Below are 17,472 nucleotides of genomic sequence, written 5' to 3'. Positions count from 1 at the left end.
ATGAAGGATTCTTGCCGTGGGACTTGCTGTCTTCTGGGTGGCTAATGACAAAAGCCCAGTACTTGACAGCTTGTTGAGGAGTTACTGTTGTGATGGGTTCTTGGTACATTTGCTTGCAAGCATGGTCTGACTTGCACTTCGGTTTTGTGGATTTTTCTATTTAAAAGCAAGGGAAATATTTTAACAGCAGAAATGGAAATAATTTGAAAACTTAACTGCCAACGTGTTTGATAAACTCCTTGTTTTTAAAAAATAACTCCCGGGAGACCCATTATCACCTAGATTAGACTGGATCAGCACGGAGCCAAGTAAGTGTCATCATGTAGGAAGTTTAAAGATCAGTCATGAAAAGGAACTTGGAAAAAATAGTTCTGAAAAAAACTCTGGTTTCTCTTGTTGGAATATAGTTGAATTTCCTTAGAGGTTTACCATATTATTTTGTATTCTGTATTTTTCTAAGCAAAAGTTTGATTTCCTAGCCCCTACTGAACTGGGATTGTAAGATTAAGGAAAAATTTGTCTAGGATCATTATTTGCTGCTGTCCAAGCAAAACTGACACTGGGGCTATGATGGATTTTAGCTTGCGAAATACTGAATAGTCTTCTTGTCTCGCCTACCTGGGCACTTTGTAAAATGAAGCTGAAATAGACTGGAAAGGAGGATGGTGTTACAGAATTGCAGACAGAGTTGTTGGTTATATTATCTAGTTTGCCTTCTTATCACGACATAAGTTTTCTACAGTACACGTCTTCCTCTCCAAAAAGATACTGGATCGCGTGTCCATGCCAGAAGTGAATAAAAGAGCATGGTCAAGGAGTTTGGAAACAAAGAAACAGCATGGTGTTCCCTGACACTAAGACAAGTTACAAAGAAAATGAGACAGTGTTTTTTCTGGATTTGGACATGTCACCAACGGAACAATTCTTCTTAGGTCATATCTACCCTTCATATATTCTGGTCACAAGTTAAAAGTTGCTCCAAAATACTGATATTTCTAAACCAGCCCTCACTAAAACAGTGACCTATGTGGTACTTTCACAGAATCATTATGGAATGGTTTGGGTTGGAAGGGAAATTGAAGCCCATCCAGTTCCATACCCTGCCATGGGCAGGGACACCTCCCACTGAATCAGGTGCCTCAAAGTCCCATCCAACCTGGCCTTGAACCGGTTGCTGTTTTGCCGTAATGATCATCATTGTTAAGAATGTAATTTTCCCTGATCACTACTTCAGTCGAGGAGCTCAGTCCAGCAGTCAATATAGGGATCAGAGTTAATGACATCAATGAAATCTTAACTGACTGGTGTCTGCTGACCTGGGTGTCTTCAAAGTTAACAGAATTCTCCTGGCATCCTATGTCCAGTGTGTTGATTTTGGGACAGTGATCTTCATCCATACTCCAGGATTCTAAATGTTGTTGCCTCAAGGTAAAACGTAGGATGAAGCAGGGGGTTTTGCTTACAGGTTATGTTTTAGTGTGCTATTTCTGAAGAAATTGGAATTACTCCCAGACAATGTGCTAAAACTTACTGATGATCCTCAGTTTAGGAGCACAATGAGTTAAAAATCTTGGGGGTTATTCCTTGGAGGTGCTCAAGGCCAGGTTGGATGGGGCTTGGAGCAACCTGATCCAGTGGGAGGTGTCCCTGCCCATGGCAGGGGGGTGGAACTGGATGGGCTTTGAGGTCCCTTTCAACCCAAACCATTCCATGGTTCTATGATCCAGGCAGGGATGTCACTGCTGACCATCACCTTGGGCCAGAGTTATTCTTTGCATTAAGAAAATGGGGAAAACAGGAAATGACACAACTAGAATTCACCCTTGTCACAGCTAATGTACACAGAGAGAGAAATGGTGCAGGGTTGACCCATTCCCACCAAACTTCATCTTCCGTGTAACTTTCCTCACTGGTAAGGAAGCACTCGAATGAAGCGGTGCTGGCATCGAATAGCAAAGAACTGGAAGCAACCAGGTAGAGCGTTTTGACAAATGCTTAAGTTGTCAAGAGAGAAGTTTCCAGAGAGTGATAGAAACCAAAGGAATGGTCTTACTTGTTCCAGACAACTCATCAGAAAACACCTCTTGTGCTAAACTAATAAAGCCAGGTACTGGCAGGAGTACTAGTTGCAAAATAATATCACTTCATATTGCTTCCAAACATGTTTAGCCAATAGCCACACACAGTTAATTATAGGTTCATTTAGGTGCACACCCTGCTATGTGAGTTAACCCTTAGGTACTCAGCAAATAATTGTATGCAAGGCATATTTCTCATACTGAACATTTCTCATACTAGATTTATAACAATTTCAGTTCTCCAAGAGAGCATTTTTAGGATGTTTTCCCTTTCTATCAAGCTTTTCAGGTGATTTCAAAGCACTTCTACGTTAGTTCTCCTGCCTTTATAAAAGCAGAGTATTTGTCAGCTTAACTTCTTCATTAACCCCTTTTGTCTAGAAAGAAGCACCAGGTATCTTCACATTTAATTCACAGAGCAACATCTTTAAGCTTGAATCCTAATACCCAACATACTTTTCACAGCTTGGTAGAAGATGCTGGAGATGTCCCTGTTGTCTGCTCTGCCTACCTACCATTCATTAAGCAGCGAAGAGCACCTGAGCCACCTCAAACTCACTTCATTCCCTTCAGCCCTGCTATTTTGTGGAGATAACAAACCTAGACTGGGGCAGAGGCATCAAGCCCATTGCCAGGGAGGGTTGTCCCCTGGGTGGGATGTCACCATGCTGGCACATCAAGTGGCAGCTGTACAGGCAAGTGATAGCTATTCTTGTCACTAAGAGAAATTCCCCGTAACTCCTCACACTAATCAACACACAATTATTTCAGTTCTCATAAGGCAGGAACTTGATCACAACATATGTTTTGTGACTGCACTTCTACACGCTTTGTGTTTACACTGCAAATCATTCACTTTATCATAAAGTCACAATTATGGTATTAATTATAATACTCTTGTGAGAATAATTATTCCACAAAGACAACTTTCGAATTAAGGTTTTCACATCAGCTTTTTCCTCCTCTGGTTGCAGTTGAGACAATAGATCCATGTTTTCCAATAGCTTCCCCTTATCAGAGACATAATCCTACCAGCAGAGCCCATCTCTGCAGCCGAGCAGCTGCCAAGATCAGCACGCCCGTATCCAGGCCAAGAATTTTAACAAGGATCTTCTGGCCTCTTGTCAATGAAAATTTCCTCCCGTACAGGAGAAAGTGGAATTTCCTAATTTATAATGCCAGCGCAGGCTAAGCAAACCTCTCTGCCTCACTGTCTTGCTAACCTGCATTTCTCTTTTTCACTCTAACAGGTAAATTTTTTGTCTTATAGGTGAGCAATCTCATACTAACAGAAATCCGCCTTCCAGGTCCTGTAACATTTATCACCGTATTGATGGACATAATTCCCCTTGGTCAGCTCACCTTCGAGACCAGGCATAGCTGCTGCTTTTTGTTAATATATCAGCCTGTTTACTACTTACGGATGAGTAAAGTAGCAACACTGAACAGTACCATTGATGGCTCTTTTTATGGAATCATAGAATCACAGAATGGTTTGAATCAGAAGGGACCTCAAGACCCATCCAGTTCCACCCCCTGCCATGGGCAGGGACACTTCCCACTGGATCCAGGTTGCTCCAAGCCCCATCCAGCTGGGCCTTGAGCTTCTCCTCGTAAGATTTGTTCTCCAGACCCTTCCCCAGATCCATTGCTCTTTTTCTGGATGTGCTCCAGCAGCTCCATGTCTTTCTTTTGCTAAGCAGCTCAAAGCTGCACACAGGATTCCAGGTGCAGTCTCACCTGCATAGAACATAGGGGCACAATCCCTTCCCTGCTCCTGCTGGCCACACCATTTCTGATACAGGCCAGGATGCTGTTGGCCTTCTTGGCCACCTGGGCCACTGCTGGTTCAATTCACAACCAAAAAGTTATCTATCTCCTGTAAAGCATGCTTCTGCAGGAGAACATCTCCACTGTTTATGTTTCCTGGAGCTTTTCTTTTTTAAGAAGCCTTTTGGACATGAGTTCTTTACTCCCTATAGAAACTATTTACACATTAACTCTTGTGCCATCTCAATCGTTAATGGCTTCATGACTGCAGGGTTTCTGTAGCCAAAGATAACAGCATGTGCTATGACTCAATGAAAATCTCATATGGGAATAACCCTGGAAGAGAATACATGGTTGTATTCTTCCTTGTGTGTGGTCTCCCATTTCATGTAAGATCGAGTGTGCTTAAGGCAAGGCAAGTTTCCTTAGCACAGGCCACCGGCTGATGCTACCAGGAGTGCTAGTGGGAGATGTGACTTAGAGCCTATGAATACTGACACTTCCAATCTGTTGCTCCCAGGAGACCAAATGTAGGTGCAGCTCACTTTTAAGTACCAGAAGGCTGAGGGTCATTTCAATAATCAGTTCTAATACAAATTAATACTTGTGCCTTTTGGTACTAATTGGGCGCACAGAGCCAAGCATCCTCTCTGCAATTATCTGAAACCCTTATCCTTTAATAGACCCATTCTACATTTTTCCAGTACCAAAACAGGCCGTGTTTGTCTCCTTGAACTAAAAGGTTATTCTTCATTTAATCGATTTTTTAAATTGTTTACTTCAAAATACCTGGAAATTCTTTCCATGAAAGGTCAGGTCTGTTCCAGTCATACAGCTAATGGCAGCAATTATTGCCTTTGGTGAATGATCAGGACTTCATGACTTCAGAGTTTTCTGCCACCAAGCGTCTAATAAGGTTTTCAAACCAAACCATCTTCACCAAACTATTAAATCTTTACCAAAACCTCTCTAGTCTCTTCTTAGCCCATGGAACCATGTTTGTTACTGATTCATCATTGAAAGGCTCTGGGAAACGCACCTGGAGATGCTTTCAGCTCAGACCCTGCAGGTTTAGGCTGTAAGCACAGAAGATTCCCATTTCTGTCCCTCATGACAGAGCATGGTAACAGAGATCATAGAATCAAGAGATGGTTTGGGTTGGAAGATAAAGATCATCCAGTTCAAACCCCCCTGCCACATCCCACTGGATCACTAGATATTAGGGCTGTTGTTCTCCAACATGAGAGAGACACTGGAGACTCTACCAAGCATCCCATTCAAAGGTGGTGAAAACAGTGGGAGAACTGAACAGCAACGATGTTTGTCTAGATGATGTTCCACTTGGAGCACTGAATGACAACTGTATGCTTTGTGGGAAATGTCGCTAACGGTCCAGAGAGAAAGACCCAATTAAACTGTAACTCACAGCACAGGAAAGACATGGATCTGTTGGAGCAAGGCCAGAGGAGGCCACGAGGGTTGGAGCACCTCCCATATGAGAAGAGACTGAGAGTTGGAGTTGTTCAGCCTGGAGAAGAGAAGGCTGCAGGGAGACCTTAGAGCACCTTCCAGTATTGAAAGGGGCTCCAGGAAAGCTGAGGAGGGGATCTGGATCAGGGAGGGCAGGGATAGGATGATGGGTAATGGTTTTCAGCTGAAAGAGGGGAGATCAAGATGAGATCTTGGGAAGAAACACTTTGCTGTGAGGGTGGGGAGGCCCTGGCCCAGGTTGCCCAGAGCAGTGGTGGCTGCCCCATCCCTGGAGGGGTTCAAGGCCAGGTTGGATGGGGCTTGGAGCCCCTGATCCAGTGGGAGGTGTCTCTGCCCCTGGCAAGGGGTGAAACTGGATGGGTTTTGAGATCCCTTCCAACCCAAACCATTCTGTGATCCTATAAAATGTCCAAAAATGTGTGCCCCAGCCCATGGCTTTGCTGACAATATAATCACTGTAGTGAACATCTGATTATTTCAGTTATAAAAGTGCATGATATTAAATCTGGAATTTGAGATCTTTGCTATTTGTGAACAGACCCTGGCCCACAGTCACAGGTCTCTTTGTCAGCAGCATCGTGGATTGGCAGCTCCAGTGATCACATACGTGAAATGCATGTTTTTCTCATAATGCCAGAATCCTCTAAATGTGCGGCTGCAGGTAAATGATAGCATTTATCATTCCCTAATCTTCAGTGTAAATCAGGAATTCAGTTTTCAACCACGTAAGATATAGGAGGGAGTTGAAAGCCAAAATACGAGTAGGACCATGCATCACAATTTCTGATTAGGTGAAAGTGGAGGACAACCGGAATGAAAATTCATTCTTGCGGATTACAGTTCTTGTGCAGTCCAATTCCCCCTCATAATTTAGACTAACATTAATGTTCACTTTATCTTTCCCCTGGGCTATTGAGAAGATGCAGAACTTGTCTGTCAGGTTTGGACTTGTTTTAAGACTATTATCTAGAAAAGTAGGAAAGCCATAAAATAAAACTTTGATCCTTTCAAATTCAGACAAATGCTGTATGAGTCCAGTGGATGTATGAATTTATCCACACCTGGAAAATTATAGAATTATTAAGGTTGGAAAAGACCTCCAAGATCATCCAGTCTGACCCTCAACACAATATCAACGTGCCCGCTAAAGTATGTCCTAAAGCATCCTAAACACAGATTGTTTGAACACCTCCAAGGATGGAGACTCCACGGCTGCCCTCGGCAGCCTCTGCCAGAGCTTCACCACTCTGTCAGTAAAGACATTTTCCCTAATATCTAATCTAAGCCTCCCCAGGTGCAGCTTGAGGCCATTTCCTCTCATCCTATCACTTCTCACTTGGGAGAAGAGCACAGCACCCACCTCACCACAACCTCCTTTCTGGGAGTGATAAGGTCTCCCTTCAGGCTTCTCTTCTCCAGGCTAAACAGCCCCAGGGACCTCAGCTGCTCCCGGAACCCCCAGGCTCCAGCCCCTTCCCCAGCTCTGTTCCCTTTTCTGGACACGCTCCAGTCCCTCAATGTCTTTCTTGTAGTGGGGGGTCCAAAAGTGAACCCAGAATTCAAGGTGTGGCCTCATCAATGCTGAGTCCAGGGGGACGATCCCTTCCCTGCTCCTGCTGGCCACACCATGGCTGATCTGAGCCAGGATATTTGCCCAGCAGATTCTTGTTGGGCACTGCAAACACTCAGGAGGGAAGGGGATGTTTGGAAGCACTCAGCTGTGTCCTGTGCTCCCACCAACCTCAATGGGAATTTTCCCATTCAGTGAGCTGGACTTCCTCCAAATTCAGTGCTTGGCCTTTCTGGAAATCCTGCTGCCCCTGAGAAAATGTGAGTTGATGAAGTTGCCAGGAAAGACTTTGTTGCCTTTAGGGCTCCTTTTCTAATTGCATTCAACTCCAGCTGTGGTGCCAGACCCTGAGGCTGGAGAGCTTGGAGAGAAGGGAAGGTACTTTGAGCAAGAGGGCTGAGAAACGTAGGAAATGCAGGGTAGGACAGGATTGGGTTTACCTTGGATAATGTGCTATAACTGGACCCAGGTCTGTAGGTGGACACTCCTTTTCTCTACCTGGACTGCCATGTCAGTCTGAGGTACATCAGAAGCACCTTTTACTTGTTTGATCTGGTCACAGTGAGGTATGAGCTACACATAAACTTTCTCCTAAACCCTCTCCATCTGCCCAGTTGTATCTTGGCAAAACATTGGACAGCTTGTTTCAGCAACCTGGCTACCAGGACATTCCACACAGGCATATTTGGTGCATGTGACACTAGATTTTCTAGAAGTTACGTGACTTTTTAGCAATGGAGCAACATTTTTGATTTAAGACTACCACTGCTTTTAGAGTAGAAGTGCTGTGTGTTGCTTTGGCTGCTCTGGTGAGACATCACCTGGAGCCCTGCATCCAGTTCTGGAGTCCTCAGCAGAGGAGGTACGTGAATCTGTTAGAGTGAGTCCAGGGGAGGCCACAGAGATGATCCAAGAGCTGGAGCACCTCCTGTATGAGGACAGGCTGAGAGAGTTGGGGTTGTTCAGCCTGGAGAAGAGAAGGCTGTGGGGAGACCTTGTTTATGAAAAAGCTTTTGAACAAGCAGGCATCACAACTGGTTCTGTTTCTCTCTTCAGGGTCCCTCAAAGGAATATGTAACTAGGAAGGGAAAGCTACTCCTGAAAAATGCTTTCCAGCTTCAAGCCCAGCTAAATTAGGAATGTTTCACCAGTAGTGAGGATCTATCGGCAAAGAGGAAAAATCATTCCTCAGCTTTCAATTTAAGGAACGTCCCTCATGTTAAGAACGAGAAGCTTCTGAACACAAAACTCAGGAACGTTTCTGTGCAGATGCCAAGAAAAAAAAAAGTGGAAAACCATTGGAAAACGTGAAGAGTGATTGCAAGGGCATTGTTGAGTTCTGAACTCCAAGAAACATGCTGCTGTGTGGCTGATACTATAACATCAGTTGATTGCTGGTGCCAGGAGGATCGGGGCAGCCTCACCTAGTTCTGTTCTGCTCGACGCGGGTCTCCCAGACTCTCTGGAGTCTAAGGCAATTTTCAGCAGCTCCAGACACAGGCAGGATTTATTCTGGTGTGCGTGTGCCATTAGAGACATTCTGATGGAGCTGAGAGACAAATGAATACAGAGGTACATGCTTTTGGTTACCATTAACCAGTTGTGTTGCTTGCAGAGATCGCTTAGGGCCAGATTACAGCTGGTACAGACACGTGGGAAGGACTCTTCTTGCCCACCGTGGATCCCGTGTCCTCCCGGCACACCGACTCTGTACTGCTAGCACTGCGCTAGCCAGGCAGGATGCAGAGAGTCAGAGTCATTAAGGTTGGAGAAGACCTCTAAGATCTTCCAGTCCAACCATCAAAACCGCATCCCTGTTCATCTTCTGGAAACAGAGCTCCTACCAGGAGCTGCTGGACACCTGGGGGCCTCATGGAAGGTTGTGGTCTTCCTTGGGCTGGGACTGCGACCCCACAAGCTGCTCTCCCTCTCCACTGCAGGCAGCTGAACTAAGCTGCGGGTGCAGGCAGGAACAGTGTTTTCAAGTGCTTTGAGACTCAGCTCAGACAGTTGTTAGATCTCCAGAATTTTACGCCTAGATTCAGAAAAATTACAAATGTGTAATTGTTTGGCCACATCTCTAATTATTAGGTTTGTCTCTTTTCTAACAACATGCTAGACGCTTACAACCTCAAAGTGATTCATCTGCAAGAGCTTGTAGTCTGGCTAGGGGGTAGTTAAAGGGAGAGGTACCCTGGATGAAGTAGAAAGAGCTCTCTCCTCTAGAGGACAGTTCCATTCTTGCAGTGATGTGGTGACTGCAGACTGCGCAGGAAATGGAAGGAGTTCAGAAAAGTTGTATTGCAGCAATCTCCTTGTGAGAGCAGAGATGCCAGCAGGTAAAAAGAGTGAGGAGTGTCACAAGTCTAGGCTTTACAGGATAGCTTGGGAGAACTCCTAAACTCCTTGCTTTCCAATACTTCAACGTTACAGTTTTCCCTAAAGGATAAAATACTATACACTTCAGTCTATTGTGATTTCATAGAATCATAGAATGTCCTGAGCTGGAAGGGGCCTACAAACATCATCGAGTCCAGATCCTGTCCCTGCACAGGACACCCCAACACTCACACCATGGGGCTGAGGGTGTTGGCCAAGGGCTTCTGCAATATTGTCAGGCTTGGGGCTGTGACTGCTTCCCTGGGAGCTGTTCTAGTGCTCCATCACCTCCTGGGGGAAGAACCTTTTCCTGAGATCCAACCTAACCCTTTCCTGGCACATCTTCCTGCCATTCCCTCAGGTCCTGTCATTGGTCACCAGAAAGAAGAGCTCAGTGCCAGTTCCTCCTCCTCCCCTTGTGAGAAAGCTGTGGACCATGACAAGGTCTCCTCTCAGTCTCCTCTTCTCCAGGCTGAACAGACCCAGTGACTTCAGCTGCTCCTCACACGCTTCCCCTCTAAACCCTTCACCAACCCCACGCCCTCCTCTGGACACTCTCCAGTAGCTTCAGATCCTTTCTATACTGCAGCACCCAAAAATTCCCAGAAAGCTGCATGATCCACTTCAGCAAACACCTGATTTCTCATAACCTGGCTAGATATTTGCAACAATTCTCTTTAGGCACATGCCACACTCATCCTACGAGCCTCAGCGCTGAAAGGGAAAACTGAACTGCTCCTGATTCAAAGGATGAAGCTACATTGCAAAGTTAGTGCACCTAGGTGTGCCCCCAAAGAGAAGCGCTTGAATAAAAATCCACCTTGATGTGCTCTTGAATTGCAAAAGCCTTCTAACGCAGCCTGTGCCCGTGATTTATAACAATGACTCATAATATTGCATTATGCTTAATATGATGTAATGCTGATGCAAGATGCCATTCGTGGAATTTCAATGTCACAGAGAAAAAAAGAGAGGAGAGAGCAATCTGGTCATGGACTTGCCGTGCTGTCAAAATGAGAAGTTTACAGCCAAAACACGCAGAACCTTTCAGTACCTACTTTGCTGGGTTTTAGCAGGACAACTTGGAGTATAACATTTTTATTTCCCGGAGCATAAATAGCTCTCAGGCATAGGTTATTGTGTTACTTACAGTAATTCAATTAACTTCATACTTGAGAAGACAAATTTGCTAACAGACAATTCAGTCTTGCAATTATAATCCTTCACGTGGAAGTTTGCAGGGCAAATCAAGATTACGCCTTTAAATTAATGCAGGCTTTATCTCTCTTTCCTGACCCAGATGTTATGAATTCTCCTCCTGTTCTCCCTGTACTGCTTGCTTCTTCCTGCCGTGAATCAGCACTTCAGGAAACACTAATTCAAAGAGAAAAGACACCCTAAACTGTTTCTGGAGGTCAGAAATAGCTGGTCTCCAACAGGGTTGACAAATGATGCAAGGCTTCTTGGGCTGCTTGGGGCCAGTTTTGTAGGGTGTGTGCGTCCCCTGTTTTGAACTCTGCCCCTTGCCCTCCGAGTAGCCTGGGAACTTGTGCCTCTGTGCTACAGAACTGGGTCCTGGCGGTTTGTCCCGACAGAGAGAGAAACAGAGAGTTAGGACCCTCTCCTTTAACTGGAAGGAAAGCCATGACTTGCTCCACCCCAGCAGCGGAGGCATCATAGGTGCTCATTCTGCAGGAACCATTGGCATCGCTGGCAGTGTGGGAGCAGCTGGAAAAGAAGGCTTTTTCCACACACTGTGATCACACTTTCAGGTGAGAATGTTTCTTGCTGCATCCTTGGTGTGTGCATGAGCATTTTTCAAGCCAGGCTGTTTAGGAAAGGGAATAGCAGCGTGGATGTTCTCCACGTATGACCTCTAAAATCCTCCACATCTGACACGACCATTTTTTGTTTGATTCTAGAAAGAGCTGGCAGGTGCTTGTGCTATTGCTCTGACCGTCATGTGTTCAGTAGGTTCAGAGAAGCTCTTGTTGGCCCTGCAGGCAGCAGAGAGACTAGGTGAAACAAGACTATAAGAAGGTGGAAAGTCTGGAAAAGAGATCTCCAGAAAGTCTGGATCAGACCTGGTGGTCCTCTGTTGGTTTACACCATGCAGACCTACCTATGCTCAGTGTCCTTGGTAAGCCTGGCAAGGTGGCAACTGTGTCAGCTCTTGCTTGCTGAGACAGAAAAAGTTAAGCATAGAAGAACAGAACAGTTTGTGTTGGCATGGACCTTAAAGACCATCCAGTTCTAAACACCCATCATGGGTAGGGACACATTCCATCAGATCAGGTTGCTCAAACCCTCATTCAACCCAGTCTTGAATGCCTCAAAGTGATTCTTAAGAACACAACTAGATAATAAGTATGATTTACTAGACTGAATCTGGAATCACCTGCAGCTGGTGTCATCCTAAAGAAGGACCTTTTCACAGGTCATTTGTGTGCACCTGGGGCAGTGAACACAGCACATGGTGCAATTCCACATGGCAAGACCAAAGAAGTAGAGAGGACTAACTTTTGCACAGTGTGGCAGTGCCCACAGGTGAAGATAGGAATAGATATTAGATAGGAATAGATAGGAATTGAAGAGCTACGATATTTTTAGAAGCTCAGTAGGTGCCAGTTCATCTCCTAGGTGCATAAATACCATCAAAATCCTAGCCATGGGCAAGTAAAAATAGACAAGAATTTGTAGCCCAGAGGAAAGCCACTGAGAATAGATTGTGTGGAGTTTGATAAGATCCATATTGCTCCAAGAGGGAGAGTACAACATTGAAACAAGTCAGTGTTGTGAAGGGGCTACGTGGCAAGAGACCTAGTTTGCCAAATACCTGTAACGGCCTCTGTCTGCCAACTGTCTTTAAATACCTTGATCTTTCACACAAGAGCAAAGCCTGAAAGGCATCTCTCTAGCAAAAGCATCATTCGTTCCTTCTCTGCAGGACGGTAGAGCAACATGCCTCTTTGCAGTGGTGTTACTCGTTCTTTCCCCCAAAGATTTCAAACAGAGATTTGTTCGAACAAAGATCAGTAATTTTGCTCTGTAAGAGATGCAGGAAGAAGTGCAGGAATATCTGTAGATCAGAACAGTTCCTGAGCCTTCTGGAGAAATGGCAGATCGCCAGAGATAGGACGCACCACCATGCTCCCAGATAACAATGGGTAGAGCTGAATATTCCAGGCATCATCTTTTACGACAGCAAATTATGCACATATACATGAGAAACACAGGAGCTTGTGTCCTCAAGGGGAGGCTGTTCAATGCTTTGTCTTCCCACAGGCCAGCTCTGGGACTGATATCTTTCCTCCTCTACCCTAGTCCCATAACTGGGTGGCAGTAGATTCAAGAAGCGCGACATGAGCTGGCAATGTGCAATCACAGAGCAGAAAGCCAGCTGTAAGCTGGGCTGCATCAGAAGAAGTGAAACCAGCAGGGCAAGGGAGGGGATTCTGCCCCTCTGCTCTGCTCTGGTAAGACCTCACATGAAGCCCTGTGTTCAGTTCTGGAGTCCTCAGCACAGGAAGGACATGGAGCTGTTGGAGCGAGGCCAGAGGAGGCCATGGAGATGATCTGAGGGCTGGAGCAGCTCTCACACAAGAACAGGCTGAGAGGGTTGGGGTTGTTCAGCCTGGAGAAGAGCAGGCTCTGGGGAGACCTTAGAGCAGCTTCCGGTACTGAAAGGGGCTCCAGGAAAGCTGGGAAGGGGCTCTTGGTCTGATAGGGCAGGGACAGGATGGAGGGGAATGGTTTCCAGCTGAAAGAGTGGAGATTGAGATGAGATCTTAGGAAGAAATGTTTTGCTGTGAGGGTGGGGAGGCCCAGGTTGCCCAGAGAAGTGGTGGCTGCCCCATCCCTGGAGGGGTTCAAAGCCAGGTTGGATGGGGCTTGGAGCAACCTGAACAACTCCATGTAAGAAATTGGAACTGGATGGGCTTTTAGGTCCCTTCCAACCCAAACCATTCCATGATTCTATAAAATGCAAATTCTTTTTTTCCCAGTACCTTGGAGTGTTGCATTTCAAGCAATTTCCTAAGACAGCAGCCAGTTCTGTCTATGGTTGCAGTCCTCTCTAGGTTCATGGGTCATTTCTTGGGAATCTTTAGTGCCCTATCAAATAAAAACTGACCTCTCAGGGAATCAGCTTTCCCACAGAGCTGAAACTCCTCTACTATCTTTTATTTCCATGGATTTGGGCCTGTACAGCAAAGCAGACTGTGAGACTGGTGTTTTACCAGGCTTTTCATATGTGTCTTCATTATACCAGAAGCCAAGTACTAAAGATACTGAACCTCTGAGCATTTGATTAGCAAATACTGATGATGAGTCCTTGAGTTATCCTCAATATTCAGTATTAATTTTGGTAGCATTCTGAACACTGTGTTTGCACAGAGAGCCAGACACACACGTTTGAGATACCAGGCAGAGTAAAAACCATAATCTAACCTATAAAATACTATGGTAGCATTAAATAAAAGCTAGGATTTTATTTGAGGTGGAAATGGCTTTTCTTCATTGCCATCTCCTTGGCTCCAGTATAAGTGGAGACGTCTCAGAGCCTACAGGTAATTACCACGACAAAAATAGTATCCACAAATGAGCTGCTGTTCTGAACTTCCTCCTCCCATTTGCTTCTAAGTCACCCAATCGTAACGCTACTATTGGTACAAACCCGTGGGAACGCAAGCAGCGGAGAAAAGAGGGAACTAAGAAAGCAGGATTCTGCCCTAGTACTCAGCACTGGTGAGGCTGCACCTAAAATCCTGTGTTCAGTTCTGGACCCTCCACTACAATAAAGACATCGAGGTCCTGGAGCGTGTCCAGAGAAGGGGAATAGAGCTGGTGAAGGGGCTGGAGAACAAGTCTTACAAGGAGCAGTTGAGGGAACTGCGGCTGTTTAGCCTTGAGAAGAGGAGGCTGAGAGGAGACCTTATCACTGGCTACAACTGCCTGAAAGAAGGTTGCGGAGAAGTGGGTGTTGGTCTCTTCTCCTGAGTGGTAGGTGGTAGGATGAGAGGGAATGGCCTTAAGCTGCATCAGGGGAAGTTCATATTGGACATTGGGAAGAATTTCTTCACAGGAAGGGTTATCAAGCACTGGAACGGCTTCCCAGAGAGGTGGCTGATTCACCAGACCCGGAGGTGTTTAAAAGGTGGGTATATGAGGTGCTTGCGGACATAATTTAGTAGTGGGCAGGTACAGTTGGAGTTGGTGATCTTTTCCAGCCTGATGATTCTATGATTCTATGAAACTGGGCACCCACAAATCCATGGGTCCTGATGGGGTGCACCCACGAGTGCTGAGAGAGCTGGCAGGTGTTATTGTTAAGCCACTCTCTATCATCTTTGAAAGGACATGGAGAACAGGAGAGGTGCCTGAGGATTAGAGGTGGACCAACATCACTCCAGTCTTCACAAAGGGAAAGGAGGACCCAGGGAACTGCAAACCAGTCAGCCCCCTCTACCCCAGGAAACATGGAAAGCTCATCCTGGATGCAATGTCTAAGCACGTGGAGGAAAAGAAGGTTATCAGGAGTGGTCAGCATAGATCACCAAGGAGAAATCATGCTTGACCGAGCTGATAAAATTCTATGATGGTGTAACTGGCTGGGTAGATGAGAGGAGACCAGTGGATGTTGTCTGCCTCAACTCTAGCAAGGCTTTGGACACTGTCTCCCATAACTTTGTCATGAGGAAGCTTAGGAAGCATGGGTTACATGAGTGAGCAGTGAGGTGGATAGAGAACTGGATGGATGGAAGAGCTCAGAGGGTTGGGATTGGAAGTACAGAGTCTCCACAATGAGGGTGGGGAGGCCCTGGCCCAGGTTGCCCAGAGCAGTGGTGGTTGCCCCATCCCTGGAGGGGTTCAAGGCCAGGTTGGATGGGGCTTGGAGCCCCTGATCCAGTGGGAGGTGTCCCTGCTCAGGACAGGGGGATTGGAACTGGATGGGCTTTGAGATCCCTTCCAACCCAAACCATTCCATGATTCTATGTAATGGCAAAGGCAGCAGCCCCTGATCCACTGGGAGTTGCTGCCCAGGGCCCCAGGAAAGCTGCTGAACTCCCGTCTTCCTGAGCACGGGTTTTGCAGGAGCTGCTTTCAGCTACCTGGTCCCGCAGAATGGGGAGGGAGGAGGAATCTTGCTGTGCAAAATGCTAAACTCAATCCACTCAACAATTTAGCAGTGAGGCAGCTTGCGGTCTCTGCTACTGCGTTTTTCCCCTCATAGAGGTAGTCCTCCCACAAAGAGCAAGGTTTAACAGTTGGGTGAAAATGATCCGTTTTCAAATGAGTGAGAAGTTCATGTCTGAACCTGATGAGAATCCCAGTAGCTTGGCAAGCTTTTTATCGTAAACACCACTTGACTTCCCAGATAAAATGTTTGTTTGCTTTTTTTCTTTTTACAACTATAAAGAGTAACATTTAGACAAATACTTGATGGACAGATGGTCCAACAATCTTGTATAACTTGCAAAGGTGCCTAGTTGCCCCCTGTCAAACGAGGGGAGCACTAAAGCACACTGTGGTTCTCCTGCACTGCACACAATCTAAGCCCATCTCCAGGCCCAAGAAGGAGATGGTCACGTCTAGAGTTTCTTACCTTCCGCCCAGCCTCATTGTTGTGCAGGTTCATGAGCGTCCTCGCATTTTGCTTAATCTCCCGGGCATCCACAAACACTTTGGCGAATCCTATTCCATATCTGATGTCAGCAGAGCAGCCTCCCCATTTCCAGCCTTCCTCTTTATGGTACTGTCCTTGTTTTTCTTTATCACAACCACAGTCACTCAGGTTACCCTGCGTACAAGCAGCCGTGATTGCATGTGCTACTCCAGCGGCAATGATGGCGTACGTGAACGCTGCTTCTCTGCTCCCTGAAATTAAAACACTGCTGTAAGTACATGATACAACATAGACCCATAGAATGCTTTGGGTTGGAAGGAACCTCAAAGCCCATCCAGTTCCCACCCCACTGCCATGGGCAGGGACACCTCCCACTGGATCAGAGTGCTCAAAGCCCCATAGAATCACAGAATCATAGAACCATTTGGTTTGAAAAGACCTTTGAGATCATTGAGTCCCACCATCCCTGTCCCTGAGCTCCTCATTCACCCATCTTTTAAATCCTTCCAGGGACTGGGACTCGACCACTACCCTGGGCAACTGTTCCAGCACCTGAGAACCCCTTTTTGAGTGAAGAAATTTTTCCTGATGTCTAATCTGAACCTCCCCTCGTGCACCTTGCAGTCATTGCCTCTCATCCTATCGCCTGTCACTTGGGAGAAAAGACCACGACCCACCTTGCTACAACCTCCTTTCAGGGAGCTGTAGACAGTGATTAGGTCTCCCCTCAGCCTCCTTTTCTCCAGGCTGAACAGCCCCAGTTCCTTCAGTCCCCTCTCATAACCCTTGCCCTCCAGACCATTCCCCAGCTCTGTTTCCCTTCTCCAGAAGTGGTCCAGGACCTCAATGTCCTTTTTGGAGTGAGAGGCCCAAAACTGAACCCAAGATTCAAGGTGATTACAGGGGATGATCCCTTCCCTACTCCTGCTGGCCACACCATGGTTGCTCCAAGCCAAGATGCCATTGGCTCTCTTGGCCACCTGGGCCACTGCTGGCCCCTGTTCAGCTGCTGCTGAACAGCACCCCCAGCTCCTTTTCCACCAGGCAGCTTTCCAGCTGTTCTTCCCCACACCTGGAGCATTGTATGGGGTTGTTGTGACCCAAGTGCAGGACCCAGCACTTGGCCTTGTTGAACCTCACACAACTGCCTCAGCCCATCAGTCCTCCCTGTACAGGTCTCTCTGTGGAGCCTCCCGACCTTCCAGCAGATCAAGACTTCCTCCCAGTTTAGTGTCACCCACAAACTTGCTGAGGGTGCATTCGATCCCCTCATCCAAGTTGTTAATAAAGATATTGAACAGAACTAGACCCAGCACCGAGCCACGGGGACACCACTTGTAACTGGCCTCCAGCTGGAGTTAACTCCATTTACCACCACTCCTTGGACCCAGCCATCCAACCAGTTTTTTACCCAGCAGAGGGTCACCTGTCCAGGCCAGAGGCTGACAGTTCCCCAAGCAGAACACTGTGAGAAACCATGTCAATGGCTTTACTGAAGTCCAAATCCACTACATCCACAGCCTCCTCCAACCTGGCCTTGAAACCTGGGGACAGTAGCT

At 46.5% G+C, this 17,472-nt stretch overlaps 1 protein-coding gene across 1 annotated transcript in view; it reads right to left on the bottom strand.

Annotated features, from left to right (window-relative positions):
- WNT7A (Wnt family member 7A) overlaps positions 1–17,472 on the bottom strand; it is a 43,703-nt gene that overhangs the window by 12,438 nt on the left and 13,793 nt on the right. The window contains exon 3 of the mRNA XM_069865693.1: positions 15,893–16,164. Within this exon, the coding sequence (XP_069721794.1) occupies positions 15,893–16,164 (272 nt within the window). The remainder of the gene's footprint in view (positions 1–15,892; positions 16,165–17,472) is intronic.

The sequence above is a fragment of the Phaenicophaeus curvirostris genome, chromosome 11 (assembly GCF_032191515.1).
Source record: "Phaenicophaeus curvirostris isolate KB17595 chromosome 11, BPBGC_Pcur_1.0, whole genome shotgun sequence".
NCBI classification, from domain to species: Eukaryota; Metazoa; Chordata; class Aves; order Cuculiformes; family Cuculidae; genus Phaenicophaeus; species Phaenicophaeus curvirostris.
This window is presented reverse-complemented; position numbering and strand designations above follow the sequence as displayed.